A 14,838-nucleotide genomic window follows, 5' to 3' on the forward strand; every position below is an offset into this window, starting at 1 on the left:
GCGGGTTAAGGCGGGCGCTTAGTGGGGCTAGGCAGACGTCTAAGCGGGTCTAGACGCACTTTCTTAATTTTCAAACGCCCAGGGATCAATCGGGGCGGTGGCTAACTGTTTAGCGACTAGGCGAGAATTTTTAGAAAAGTGATCAAGACTATAAGTTAATTCATAACCCTAAATCATAATTAGCATCACGAACCTAGTCATGAAGAACGTGTAGAACAAAGGTGGATCCTATAAATAATAAATAAAAAAAAACTAATCTTTGTTCTAGTCGTATCGGATTAGGAATATGATTGTGTAAATCCTAGTGTATCTAGGAGTATCTTGTATATTCCCTTTAGTAGTTTAATTCCTATTAGAGATGTAATCCTATTAGGGTAATGATTCTACCTATTCTACTACGATAAATAAAGGCATAAGGGGGTGATACAACAAACATCTCAGAATTATATATCTCTCTTTTCTCTCTGTTGTCACCAGCCCCCTCTCACTCTCTGTCCTTTATACAGTTCAATCAAATAGGTCTACAACACGTTATCAGCATGCTAAGGAACTGAATAATCGTAGGAGGAGGCTCTTTTCTACAAATTCAAAGGCATAATTAAGGTTTTTAACCCTAGAATTTGAGAAAAAAAATTTGGGATTTTTTTGCGGCACCGCCGCCGCACCATTGTGGCATTATAGAAGGACCACCGCGTTGGCCTGAAGCCCAGCCACATAAGGAACGGTGTCATTTTGACACCTTGGACCATGAGCGCAACCCTTTGGGCTTGCTGCCCATTTCAAACATAACTAGGTTTCATCCTAGGTTGACTACCATACAGGCCTGGAGCCCCCAGTCCAACCCGAGCCCACACCCGCATACCTGAAGCCATGTTGGGCTTGTCCTTGACAGGGCCTGAAAACCTGGCCCATGTCAGCACAACTTGTTGCCGTTTGCTAGGCATTTGCCTTGCCTTGGCCCACATGCCTCAAGCCTTTGGCTTGCTGGGCTTGTCTTTGCGGCTCGTTGACCCGAAACCCAGCTTCGATTGGGGTTTCCTTGCACCACCCGCAAGCCTTTGGCTTGCTGGGCTTACCTCGTGCATTAGTCCCAGCCCATAACACCAACATCTTTGCTACTGGGCCTCTCATCTCTCAGCCCATGACCTGCAGCCACCCGAGCCCATATGCCTTATTAGGCTATGGTTTTTCGAACCCAATGCTAATTTTTGGCATTTTAAATAATTTTAACCTGAATGTTATAATTATTTTTCCTTCTAAGATCGACCCCGAATGGTCTCAATCTATTGAATTAATTAAAGTGAGCAGCAGTCCACTAATCTGACAGTTAATCCAAAATTATTAGACTGAAGCTCACTTTTTGGTATTAACGATTTAATAAATTATTTTGTTCTTTGAACCATTGACTATCTTTCGTAGTTCCGAAGCACTCACACTTAGGTTCCTAAAGCAATTCACAAATCCACTACACTTTATTGTATATTGTATTCTGTGTTCTTGCAGGTACCCCTATATATGAACTGAAAGTTCATAACTAAATTGAACCTGTAGTTTCGAATTTAGTGCCTTTGAAACCCGAAGTTTTCATTCAAAACTTACCACATGAAACCTGTAGCTTTCATGCTTAAATTAAACCAATACATGTCTATAGAACTCGAATGTTCTACGATATATGTCTATGACTTTCCATACGACTAACCACGTTTTGTTGTACCCTCTTTTTAGGGACATGTCAAACTTGAACAAGCTCGATTTCACTGCTCTGAAAGTCTCTGGAAGAAACTACCTAAAGTGGGTTCAAGACGTGAAGCTCCATCATACTACAAAAAGTCTTAGAGCTACTATCAAGGACCCAATTGATGATGCACTCATCGACGAAGCTTAGAAAGTTGCTGCTATGATCTTCATTCGAAGACACATCCATGATGCACTGCAGACTAAATACCTCGCAGAGGAGGATCCCTGTACCATTTGGCTCGCTTTAGTGGATCGTTTTTATCACCAAAGAGACATTTACTTGCTTGAAGCAAGACACGACTGTCACTATTTATGCTTCCAAGACTTTAAATCTGTGAATGAATACAACTCTGAAGTTTGTAGAATCCGATCACTACTCAAGTTCTGTAATGAGGACTTAATTGAACATGATCTCTTAGAGAATACCTATTCGACCTTCAATGCCACCAATGTTGTCCTGCAATAACAATATAGGGCATATAAGTTCACCAAATTTTTGGATTTAATATCTGTTCTACTTCTCGTTGAAAAGCAGAACTAGCTTTTGATGAAGAATCATTAAGCTTGACCTACTGGCTTGAACGCCGCGCTTGAGCGCATACAACCAATTCTAGCAACCACAACCGACGGAAATCCTGTTGTGATGTGGAAAATGGCGGCAAGGCCCACCATAGGTCTAAGGTCCACCGAACAGAGGCCCATCCAAGGAGGAAACTTGACCCAGAAGCGTCAACCCTTAGCCTGAAGGCCCCAAACTTCAAGAACAAAAGTTTCCAATGAATTAGACATGTGCTACCATTGTCGATCAAAGGATCATTGGTCACGTATATGCCGAGCTACCCCTGAGGCTATTGTCAAGTATCATTTCCGTAGTGAATCTAACTTTGCGCATGTAGAACTTCTTAAAGATGCTACTACAACTCTGAAGGTTTTAGATTTTAAGGAGACATTTGTTCCTATGGAAGAATACAGTTTTTTTTATAAGACATGTTAGAGTGTTTTTTAACCCCTAGTGGCCGAACCCACTAGAAGTGGATGAACCCTCTATTTTCTTGGTTTATGGTTTAATTTTTGAACAATTTTTCTAAGTATTTGGAATTATTTGTTTGGATTGGTTTGTTTTGAACTTTGGATATTATTTTATGGATACTATTTCTTGAATTGATTAATTGAATGCATGAACTTATATTTATGCATGTGACCGATTCAATTAATTTATTTCTTGGTATGACTAGTGATGATGTTAATTGTCTGGCTGATAGTGCAACTCCACACACCATATTGGGTGACAAACGCTATTTTACTAACTTTGTACCTAAGAATGAACATTTGACAACCCTCTCAGGCCCATCCAACCTGATATAAGGATAAAGAAAGGCCCGTATTATGTTGTCCAATTGTATTGAATTAAACATTAAAGAGGCACTCTATTTTCCACATTCCGAAAGAACGTTGCTGAGTTTTAGAGATATTCGAGATAATCAATATCATGTTGAAACAACTGAAGAGATTCTTTGTATCACTTCTTACGAATATGGCCGGAAGCTTATTCAGGAGAAGCTGGAACATCTCCCTAGTAGGTTGTACATAACAACCATTCAAGCTGTCAAGACACACCATGTGGCCAGCCCTATGGCTGGGTTCCAGGACACCTTGCTTCTTTGGCATGATCGAATGGGACATCCAGGATGAGATATGATGTGCTGTATACTCAAAGTATCTCATGGGCATCACTTGAAATCTTATCCCGGCCATCCGTTTTGCAAAGCATGTTCCCTAGGGAAGTTGAACATCCAACCCTCAATTACAAAGATTATTCATGACCCTTCTAAATTTCTTCAGAGGATTCAAAGGGATTTTTGTGGACCTATCCAACCAATATACGAACCATTTAGATACTTTATGGTGTTAGTTGATGCATCGACACGATGGTCATATGTCTACTTATTATCCAAACGCAATGCTGCATTTGCGAAACTCCTAGCACAAATTATTAAGCTTAGGGCTCACCACCCTGATTATCCGATCAAGTCGATTCAACGGGATAATGTTGGAGAGTTTACGTCATAGACTTTTAACGATTATTGCATGTTTGTTGGGATTGAAGTTGAACATCCTGTACCCCATGTTCAAATCCTAAACGGCCTGGCAGAAGCTTCCATAAAGCGCATTCAAATGATAGCTCAGACTTTGGTTATGCGAACCAATTTACCGGTATCTGCCTGGGGCCATGCAATATTACACGTAGCTATGTTGGTCCACCTGATGCCCACCACTATCTAACCTCATTCACCATTACAGCTGGTCACTAGATACGAGCCTGACGTCTCACATTTACGTGTGTTTGGGTGCGCAGTTTATGTGCAATAGAGCTGCCACTACGTACTAAAATGGGTCCTCAGAGAAAAATGGGAATCTATATCGGTTATGATTCGCCATCCATTATACGTTACTTAGAGCCCTTGACAGGAGATCTCTTTACCGCATGTTTTGCGGATTATCACTTTGATAAGACAGTCTTCTCGTCATTAAGGAGAGATAAGATCACTAACGTTCCAGTAGAACGCCGCTAATTGTCGTGGATTACTCTCACTATGTCTCATTTAGATCCCTACACCTCTCAGTCTAAAATCGAAGTGCGACACATTCTAGATCTTTATAGCATCGCTCAAAGCATGCCGGATGCTTTTAGCCTTTTACCGATCTAGCAAAGGTGACGAGATCACATATACCCGCTACAAATACACCTACAAGGATGGACGTACTGAATGTATTGAACCGTCCCCGAGGATGGGGCGGTCGCACCTCCCACACGACAAGGTACACTAGCGGCTAACCAGTCATTTGTTCTTACCTTGAAGTGTGGCAGGCCTCCTGGTTCAAAGGATTCACAACCTTGGAAGAGGAAAACGGCACAAACTAGTGATCCTAGTTTGAATCCGACCATTGCTTACTTATCTGTTTCAACTCATGAGGTTATTCTAGATTATGGTGATGTTTTAGATGAAACATACCGGCCTCCAGAGAATCATGAGATTTCGGTCCATTACGCAGTTTTGGATGAGGTTTGGAATCGGAAGGCAAATGTGTTTAGGCCTGTAGCTCATACTCCATCACATGTGAAGCCCGTTGGCTACAAGTGGGTTTTCGTGAGGAAGCGTAATGAGAAGAATGAAATAGTGCGATACAAAGCACGCCTCGTAGCACAAGGCTTCTTTCAATGCCCTGGGATTGATTACGAGGAAACGTATTCCCTCGTAATGGACGTCATAAAGTTCCGCTACCTAATCAATTTGGTAGTTTCTGAAAAACAAAATATGCAGCTTATCGACTTGGTAACCGCGTATCTCTATGAGGATCTAGATACGGAATATACATGAAAGTTCCAAAAAGATTTCCATTGACTGGTTCAAATAGTTCTAGATCACATAATACTCTACGAATTGAATCAATCTGGGTGGATGTGGTATAACCGTTTGAGTGAATAACACATAACGAACTATGCCCATATGTGTTGATTAAAAAGTCACATTCCGGATTTAGGATCGTTGCAATTTATGTTGACGACATGAACCTCATTGGAACTTCCGTAGAGCATAAGGAAATTGCCGCTCACTTGAAATCGAAATTTGAGATGAAAGATCTTGGAAAAACTTGATATTGTCCCAGCCTGGAGATCGAGTATTGTTCGGAAGGAATCCTAGTACATTAATCGAACGACACCCAAAAGTTGTTGTGATGTTTTAATGAAGATAAAGCGAAGCCTTCAAGTACTCCTATGGTCGTTCGGACTTTAGATGCAAAATGAGATCATTTCTGTCCAAATGAGGATGAGGAAGAGATGTTGAAACCTGAAGTTCCATATCTAAGTGCAATTGATGCTTTATTATACTTGGCTCAATGCACTAGACCCGACATCTCATTTGTTGTTAATCTTTTGGCTAGATACAACATTGCGCCTACACACAGGCAGTGGAATGGTGTTAAAAATATTTTTCGCTACCTCAAGGGTATGACAGAATTGGGTTTGTTCTACACCCATAAATCCTTGAGAGGAGCCGTCGCACCCTGGGTCCTCGGGTAGACTCACGCGTTGTTGGTTACGCAAATGCTGGTTATCTGTTTGACCCACATAGGGTACGTTCTCAAATGGGTTATGTCTTTACCGTTGTAGACATCACTATATATTGGAGGTCTACTGATGCAAAAATTAACTTAACACACAAATTTAACCCTTTTTTGACAATTGTAGTGTAAGTATAAGTAGGGATCGTTATGGACCGGGGATTAGGAGGGCTTGCTAATAACCTCTAAACTGACTCAAAAACATAAAACTAAATTTAAAAACACTTAACAAGACTCACAAGACTCAAAGCAAACTTAAAATACTCAAAACAGCTTAAAACAACCAAATAAACTTAAACTAGACACTAGGAATGACTTTGGACGAAAATTGATTTTTACTTGAATCAAAACATTTAAAAACACAAATCAAAACAAATTTGAAACACTTTGAAACAAGAAACTAAAAGGGGGGTTTTGATTTGGAGGAAGTTGTAACAAACAAACAAGTATGAAAAACTAGACAGATTGTAAAACAAATTTGAGAAATAAGATGATGGATGAGATAGCTAGAGGCTTTTTCTCCACACACGGCATGTATGCAAATAACTTAATTTCCAGTTACTACTTCATTGAATTATAAACGACAATGCTCCAAATTAACCGTGACATCACTAGTTAACTCTCAGATTTTCCTTGTTTTATTGGATTGGATGATATCATTCGACAACCCAAAACATTCTTCTAAAGTTCCCTACATGACATCATAATAGAGATACAATCAAAGATCATTACGTTTAATGAAAATCATAAGCATTGACAAAGCACTTGCAACTATGACATCATGTCACTCATGCTAGGAATTGAACTTAATGCGATCGTTTATAAGCGACCTTCACTACATGTGAATATAAGTTTGTAACGATTATGCGAAACTTCCTTATATTCTAGCAACGGATTTATGTATGCCAATTAAGTGTCGACCCTTAATTAAAAAATACAAATAAGTTATCAATCAAATAGTTAAGCCAATTGCATTCACGATTCAAGAGTTCATAACTGGAATTTATCAAATTATATTGCACACATAATCATGGCTTTGAAATCACCCCTAGCCAAGAGGGGTTTAGCCACTCATATTTACAACAAAATAAAAGGAAATGAATTTAAACATTAGAAACAAAAGAAAGAAAACACCTCAACGCTCCAACAATCCAAGTTGGACAGCAAGCACGTCCAAGCACTTTCTTTCCCTTCCTTTGCTACGGCACAAGGTGTTGGTGAGTGTTTGAAGGTTTGTTTGTATGGAGGAATGGATGTGAAGATGAATGGATGTCTTTGGATGAAGGTTGTGTTGAAATGAGAGTGAATGATCTAACCAAGTATGAACTCCATTTATGTTACACACACTTCCTTTTATAGAGGAAGCGCATGGCAATGGAGGGGAACATGGAGTAGTGTAGCAATTGAGTGCAATGATGCATGAAATCTGAAATGATGGAGGGAACAAGGAATGGTGTAGCAATTGAGTGCAATGATTCAATGTAATGATGCATGAAATCTGAAATAATGAAGGGGACAAGGGTGATGATGCATGGCATGGGTGGAAAGGTGAGTAAGTGGTGAATCAATGAGTGCAAGGAGGTGAAAGGGTATTGTGCACATGGTAGACAAAGGAAAGGAAGTGGAATGATGCAATTGTCAAGTATCATTTCCGTAGTGAGTCTAACTTTACGCATGTAGAACTTCCCAAAGATGCTACTACAACTCTGAAGGTTTTAGATTTTAAGGAGGCATCTGCTCCTATGGAAGAATAAAGTTTTTTTTTCTAAGACATGTTAGGGTGTTTTTTAACCCCTAGTGACCGAACCCACTAGAAGTGGACGAACCCTCTATTTTCTTGGTTTATGGTTTAATTTTTGAACAATATTTCTAAGTATTTGGAATTATTTGTATGGATTGGTTTGTTTTGAACTTTGGATATTATTTTATGGATACTATTTCTTGAATTGATTAATTGAATGCATGAACTTATATTTATGCATGTGACCGATTCAATTAATTTATTTCTTGGTATGACTAGTGATGATGTTAATTGTCTGGTTGATAGTGCAACTCCACACACCATATTGTGTGACAAACGCTATTTTACTAACTTCGTACCTAAGAATGCACCTTTAACAACCCTCTCAGGCCCATCCAACCTGATATAAGGATAAAGAAAGGCCGTATTATGTTGTCCAATTGTATTGAATTAACCATTAAAGAGACACTCTATTTTCCACGTTTCGAAAGAACGTTGCTGAGTTTTAGAGATATTCGAGATAATCAATATCATGTTGAAACAACTGAAAAGATTCTTTGTATCACTTCTTACGAATATTGCCGGAAGCTTATTCACTAGAAGCTGGAACATCTCCCTAGTAGGTTGTACATAACAACCATTCAAGCTGTCGAGACACACCATGTGGCCGGCCCTATGGCTGGGTTCCAGGACACCTTGCTTCTTTGGCATGATCGAATGGGACATCCAGGATGAGATATGATGTGTTGTATACTCAAAGTATCTCATAGGCATCACTTGAAATCTTATCCCGGCCATCCGCTTTGCAAAGCATGTTCCCTAGGGAAGTTGAACATCCAACCCTCAATTACAAAGATTATTCACGACCCTTCTATGTTTCTTCAGAGGATTCAAGGGGATTTTTGTGGACCTATCCAACCAATATACGAACCATTTAGATACTTTATGGTGTTAGTTGATGCATCGACACGATGGTCATATGTCTACTTATTATCCATACACAATGCTGCACTTGCGAAACTCCTAGCACAAATTATTAAGCTTAGGGCTCACCACCCTGATTATCCATCAAGTCGATTCAACGGGATAATGTTGGAGAGTTTACGTCACAGACTTTTAACGATTATTGCATGTTTGTTGGGATTGAAGTTGAACATCCTGTACCCTATGTTCAAATCCTAAACGGCCTGGCAGAAGCTTTCATAAAGCGCATTCAAATGATAGCTCAGACTTTGGTTATGCGAACCAATTTACCGGTATCTGCCTGGGGCCATGCAATATTACACGTAGCCATGTTGGTCCGCCTGAGGCCCATCACTATCTAACCTCATTCACCATTACAGTTGGTCACTAGATACGAGCCTGACATCTCACATTTACGTGTGTTTGGGTGAGCAGTTTATGTGTAATAGAGCTGCCACTACGTACTAAAATGGGTCCTCAGAGAAAAATGGGAATCTATATCAGTTATGATTCACTATCCATTATATGCTACTTAGAGCCCTTGACAGGAGATCTCTTTACCGCATGTTTTGCGGATTATCACTTTGATGAGACAGTCTTCTCGTCATGAAGGAGAGATAAGATCATTAACGTTCCAGTAGAACGCCGCTAATTGTCGTGGATTACTCTCACTATGTCTCATTTAGATCCATACACCCCTCAGTCTAAAACCGAAGTGCGACACATTCTAGATCTTTATAGCATTGCTCAAAGCATGCCAGATGCTTTTAGCCTTTTACCGATCTAGCAAAGGTGACGAGATCACATATACCCGCTACAAATACACCTGCAAGGATGGACGTACCGAATGTACCGAACCGTCCCCGAGGATGGGGCGGCCGCACCTCCCACACGACAAGGTACTTTAGCAACTAACCAGTCATTTGTTCTTACCTTGAAGTGTGGCAGGCCTCCTAGTTCAAAGGATTCACAACCTTGGAAGAGGAAAATAGCACAAACTAGTGATCTTAGTTTGAATCCGACCATTACTTACTTATCTGTTTCAACTCATGAGGTTATTCTAGATTATGGTGATGTTTTAGATGAAACATACCGGCCTCCCGAGAATCATGAGATTTTGGTCCATTACGCAGTTTTGGATGAGGTTTGGAATCGGAAGGAAAATGTGTTTGGGCCTGTAGCTCATACTCCATCACATGTGAAGCCCGTTGGCTACAAGTGGGTTTTCGTGAGGAAGCGTAATGAGAAGAATGAAATAGTGCGATACAAAGCACGCCTCGTAACACAAGGCTTCTTTCAATGCCCTGGGATTGATTACGAGGAAACGTATTCCCTCGTAATGGACGTCATAAAGTTCTGCTACCTAATCAATTTGGTAGTTTCTAAAAAACAAAATATGCAGCTTATCGACTTGGTAACTGCGTATCTCTATGAGGATCTAGATACGGAATATACATGAAAGTTCCAAAAGGATTTCCATTGACTGGTTCAAATAGTTCTAGATCACATAATACTCTACGGATTGAATCAATCTGGGTGGATGTGGTATAACCATTTGAGTGAATATCACATAACGAACTATGCCCATGTGTGTTCATTAAGAAGTCACATTCCGGATTTACGATCGTTGCAATTTATGTTGACGACATGAACCTCATTGGAACTTCCGTAGAGCATAAGGAAATTGCCGCTCACTTGAAATCGAAATTTGAGATGAAAGATCTTGGAAAAACTCGATATTGTCTCAGCCTGGAGATCGAGTATTGTTCTGAAGGAATCCTAGTACATTAATCGAACGACACCCAAAAGTTGTTGTGATGTTTTAATGAAGATAAAGCGAAGCCTTCAAGTACTCCTATGGTCGTTCGGACTTTAGATGCAAAATGAGATCATTTCTGTCCAAATGAGGATGAGGAAGAGATGTTGAAACTTGAAGTTCCATATCTAAGTGCAATTGATGCTTTATTGTACTTGGCTCAATGCACTAGACCCGACATCTCCTTTGTTGTTAATCTTTTGGCTAGATACAACATTGCGCCTACACACAGGTAGTGGAATGGTGTTAAAAATATTTTTCGCTACCTCAAGGGTACGACGGAATTGGGCTTGTTCTACACCCATGAATCCTTGAGATGAGCCGTCGCACCCTGGGTTCTCGGGTAGACTCACGCCTTGTTGGTTACGCAAATACTGGTTATCTGTCTTACCCACATAGGGTACGTTCTCAAATGGGTTATGTCTTTACCGTTGTAGACATCACTATATATTGGAGGTCTACCAAGCAAACGCTAGTTGCGACTTCTTTGAACCCTGCTGAGATTCTAGCCCTGCATGAAACCTCAAGAGAGTGATTTTGGTTGAGAGTGGTTATGGAACATATTCAAAGCACTAGTGTTATTTCTTCCATCGTTGACCTTCCTACGACGATATTTGAAGACAATGTAGCATGTATCAAGCAGTGAAAGAAGGGACACATCAAGGGAGACAACACCAAGCACAAAGCGCCGAAATTCTTTTATTCTCACCCGCACTAACAACATCAGAACATTAAAGTCAAGCAAATCCGTTCCCAGACAACCTGACCGATCTCTTCACGAAGTCATTGCCCAAGTCTACTTTTCTATAAGCTCGTCCAAGGAATCGGTTTGGGTAAATTATCTGAGTTGAATTGCTTGTAGTTCTCTTATTTGGAAGTTGTGTCTAACTTAGGGAGAGTATCCTAAAACATACTCACTTGATCTTAACGTACTTTTTTTCTTATGATTAGGAGCATTTTTCCCATTGGGTTTTTGCTACCTAACAAGGTTTTATCGAGGCACTCATCCTGGGATAATCATACTCCGTTGAGGTCACTACTTTCATCATGTTTGACGTTTGTTTTAGACATTATGCATACTTCTCACTTTTCTCTTTAATCTATGGGTTTTCCCCATGCCTTGAGTTTTACCATAGCAAAGTTTTGTGAGTTTACTACCAATGCATACTTACTTTCTTATATTTGAGACTTGCATTCACTCGTTGTGCCGACAAATTCATCAACTGTTCTACCTCATCTGCTGAAGATCTAATACAACGTTTTGTTTGAGTATTTACACACTCAAGGGAGAGTGTTGCAGTCCTATCGGATTAGGAATGTGATTGTGTGAATCCTAGTGTATCTAGGAGTATCTTGTATATTCCCTTTAGTAGTTTAATTCCTATTAGAGATGTAATCCTATTAGGGTAAGGATTCTACCTATCCTACTACTATAAATAAAGGCATAAGGGGTTGATACAACATACACCTCAAAATTACATATCTCTCTTCTCTCTCTATTGTCGCCAGCCCCCTCTCCCTCTCTGTCCTTTATACAATTAAATCAAATAGGCCTACAACAATCTCTAATATTTAAATTATGCATATAGCGAACTAGAATCACATAATAATGGTGATTTATAAACTTTGATTTTTGCCTTATAATGTATATTTGTTAGTGTTTAATTGAAGACTTGTGACTAGGGTTGAAATTAAAAATTTTAAACATTATTATTACTAAGGGTTTTTTTTTATTAGCACCCCATATATTGTTGAATGTACCTCACATTAAATTTAATACTAGATAAGTTATTTAACCTACTACGCAATGACAATTTCAACCTTAAAAAAGTAAAACATTTCTAAATACACCCAAAATCATTTTAACTTATATATCCCAAGATTATTTATCTTCTTCTACTCTCAGAAAAAGATGAATGTTCTTGATGACCCTTAGATGAAGGCACTGGTTTTTGTTGATAAAGCTCTCACTTTCTTATTAAGCGAAGAAAACTGTCATGAAGTGGTGATATCAGGGCATCTCTAGGAACATGGAAGTCATAACTTGTTACAAAACATTAACAACGCCCATCAATGCAACATATCATTTTAGGTTCATTGCAACAATAGAAACTGCACTAAAAATCTTAGCTTGCTTGAATAATGTTAGTGGGAGAGTCATTCACAATCACTTGAGACAGAGGTATCATCTCCTTACTTTCCTCAGGGCTGTTCTCCAAAGATGAAGATGGAGAGCCAAGTCCAAGACCACTATATATTGCTACATTCTTCCGAGCTGTGTTATCAGGGTTCATTTTGATTCGAAACTTCAATGTCCTTCGATCAGTTGGATTTCCCTGTCTTTTTGAAGTTTCATCTTTCAAGGAACACCTCTTAGCTACTTGAATAGAAGGCAAACATGAATTCCGTTTAACTGAAATGTTTACAGGGAGGACCATTGAATTATGTGACAAATGAGCACTGTTAGCAGCTAAGCCACCTTGTACAATACCGAATAAGTTCTGCTCCGTTGGTCTCTTGTGAGCTGTTTATTAAAGAAATGCAAGCACCCAAGAGCTAGACATACCTTCTGGCTCTCTCCATATGTCTCTCTGCACACACATCATGATCTTGAAACAAGAAGGATACTTCCATGATCTTTCCCTTGCACCTAGGTTCGAAGAGTGTGAAGTGTATGTAGAAAATGTGGGATGTAGAAAATACAAAGTGTATGTTGAGAGTGTAGGGTGTGAGGGTATTATGCGAAAGTATGTGAGGTGTATTAAGATAAATTTTAATTGAAAAATCAAATATGATGTGTACGTGGGTGTTAATAAACAAGCCATTATTAAAGGAAGGGACTATTACAATAACTTAGGGGAGGGAAAAAAATTCCGAACCAGGCACATAAGTAGAATATTAGCACCCTATATACTAGAAAGTTATGTAATGCCGTTGTGATGACTTGTGACTTGTGACTTGTGAGAAATTAATCTATGACAATATATGCGAAACAATTATTAAAAGGATCGATCAATGAAAAAATCCAGCATCATGGGTTCTTACAACTTAACCAATTTAAAGAACAATGGCCTTCTTCGAAAAGAGGAACAATGGCCTCTCCCATCTCAATGTTTTATGAAGAAAAAAAAAATACATAAAGCATTTTTTGTTTTTTTTTTTCCCCAGCTTTTCCAAAACAAAACTCCTTGCAAAATTTTGGGCCCTTCCGATGTTCCTATTCCCATAATTTCCTCTGATGAACTGTGATCAGTACCTCATCATCAGAAATTAAATTTAAGCTGCCAAAAGTGAAGCCAAAACCATGATCAAAACCGCGGCACCAACGGCCACGATCCCACGAGTGCGTGAGGCAGCAGATGGAGCAGGTGACGAGGGTGTAGGCGCTGAAGCACTATCTTTGTCGTGATTTTTCTTTGAAGGGGCTGAAGCCTTGTCAGATGATGACTCGTCGTCATCTGACGGACTGGGAGCCCTGTCATCACCTTCTTTCTTAGACTTCGAGGGGCTGGGAGCCTTGGCAGACTTTGGTGAGTGGGCGGGCGCAGAGCCGGAATTCTCGATGTCAGGCACGTCGATGATGGAACCTACTTGGAGAACTGAAATGTTGTAGGGTTGGGAAATAACCGACTTAACAAGGCTGACGTGATTGTCGCCATTGTTTCCCTTGGCTGCGGATCCAAATGAGACTTGGTTGTCTTTCACCGAAACGGTGATGAAACCTTGTTCCTTGCGAGCTTCGCCGGTTGATTGAAACAATGTGGTGAGAGTTGCGGACTTGTTTGATTTGAAGATCTTTTTAAGCTTGTCCGTGTCGTAGTAATCCAAGATAACATGGACGCTCAGAATTTTCTTGGTTAGGTCAGAGGATTTTCCGGAGAGACCTCCAGCAGCGCCATTGTCCACGGCGAGGATTGTGATGGTGCTGCGTCTGTTGATCTCGTCAGCGAGCTTTGTCTCAGAGAGGAGGTTGTTGAAGTTGGAGAAGTCCGACTGCTTCTCTAAGAGCTTGGTGATGTTGAAGGCCGACGAGGCGGAGAAGAGGAGGAAGAAGGAGGAGAAGAGGATGCCACGTTTCATTTTGTTTTAACTAGTACTAGTTCTTTGCTTTGCTTTCTTTCTTTGATGCTTTCAAAGCTTGGTTGTTGTGGGGAGGGAGTTTGTGGGATTTATATTGGGGACAAAGAGTCATATTGCTATAATTAGACAAATTACAAAGCGGGATGTTAGAACTCAAAAGGTTGGGAGTGAATTTCTCTTCGGCCTGAATCATATTTTGGATTAGTTCTAGTCGCACGTAGAAAATTTCTCAACATTTTAGTTACTTGCAAGAAGCAATCCAAAATTAGAGCATGACACTAAATTATATTCTTACTCTCACACACTCTAACAGTCTCGTAATACTCGGGCTCGTGTATATAGTGGTATAGAAGTTGCATTGCCCTCAACAAGTCTA

At 39.9% G+C, this 14,838-nt stretch overlaps 1 protein-coding gene across 1 annotated transcript; it reads right to left on the reverse strand.

Annotated features, from left to right (window-relative positions):
• Positions 1 to 13,378: 13,378 nt before the first annotated feature.
• LOC114826537 (fasciclin-like arabinogalactan protein 14) lies at positions 13,379 to 14,531 on the reverse strand. The gene has a single exon (XM_029107011.2). It carries the CDS (start codon positions 14,460 to 14,462, stop codon positions 13,659 to 13,661), a length of 804 nt encoding a protein of 267 aa, XP_028962844.2. The 5' UTR covers positions 14,463 to 14,531; the 3' UTR covers positions 13,379 to 13,658.
• Between the last annotated feature and the right edge of the window lie 307 nt (positions 14,532 to 14,838).

This window comes from Malus domestica, chromosome 08, assembly GCF_042453785.1.
Source record: "Malus domestica chromosome 08, GDT2T_hap1".
In the NCBI taxonomy this organism is placed as follows: Eukaryota; Viridiplantae; Streptophyta; class Magnoliopsida; order Rosales; family Rosaceae; genus Malus; species Malus domestica.

What these genes read in the sequence shown, in the direction of transcription:
- LOC114826537 (XM_029107011.2), bottom strand. Translation starts at nt 14,462, where the DNA reads ATGAAACGTGGCATCCTCTTCTCCTCCTTCTTCCTCCTCTTCTCCGCC.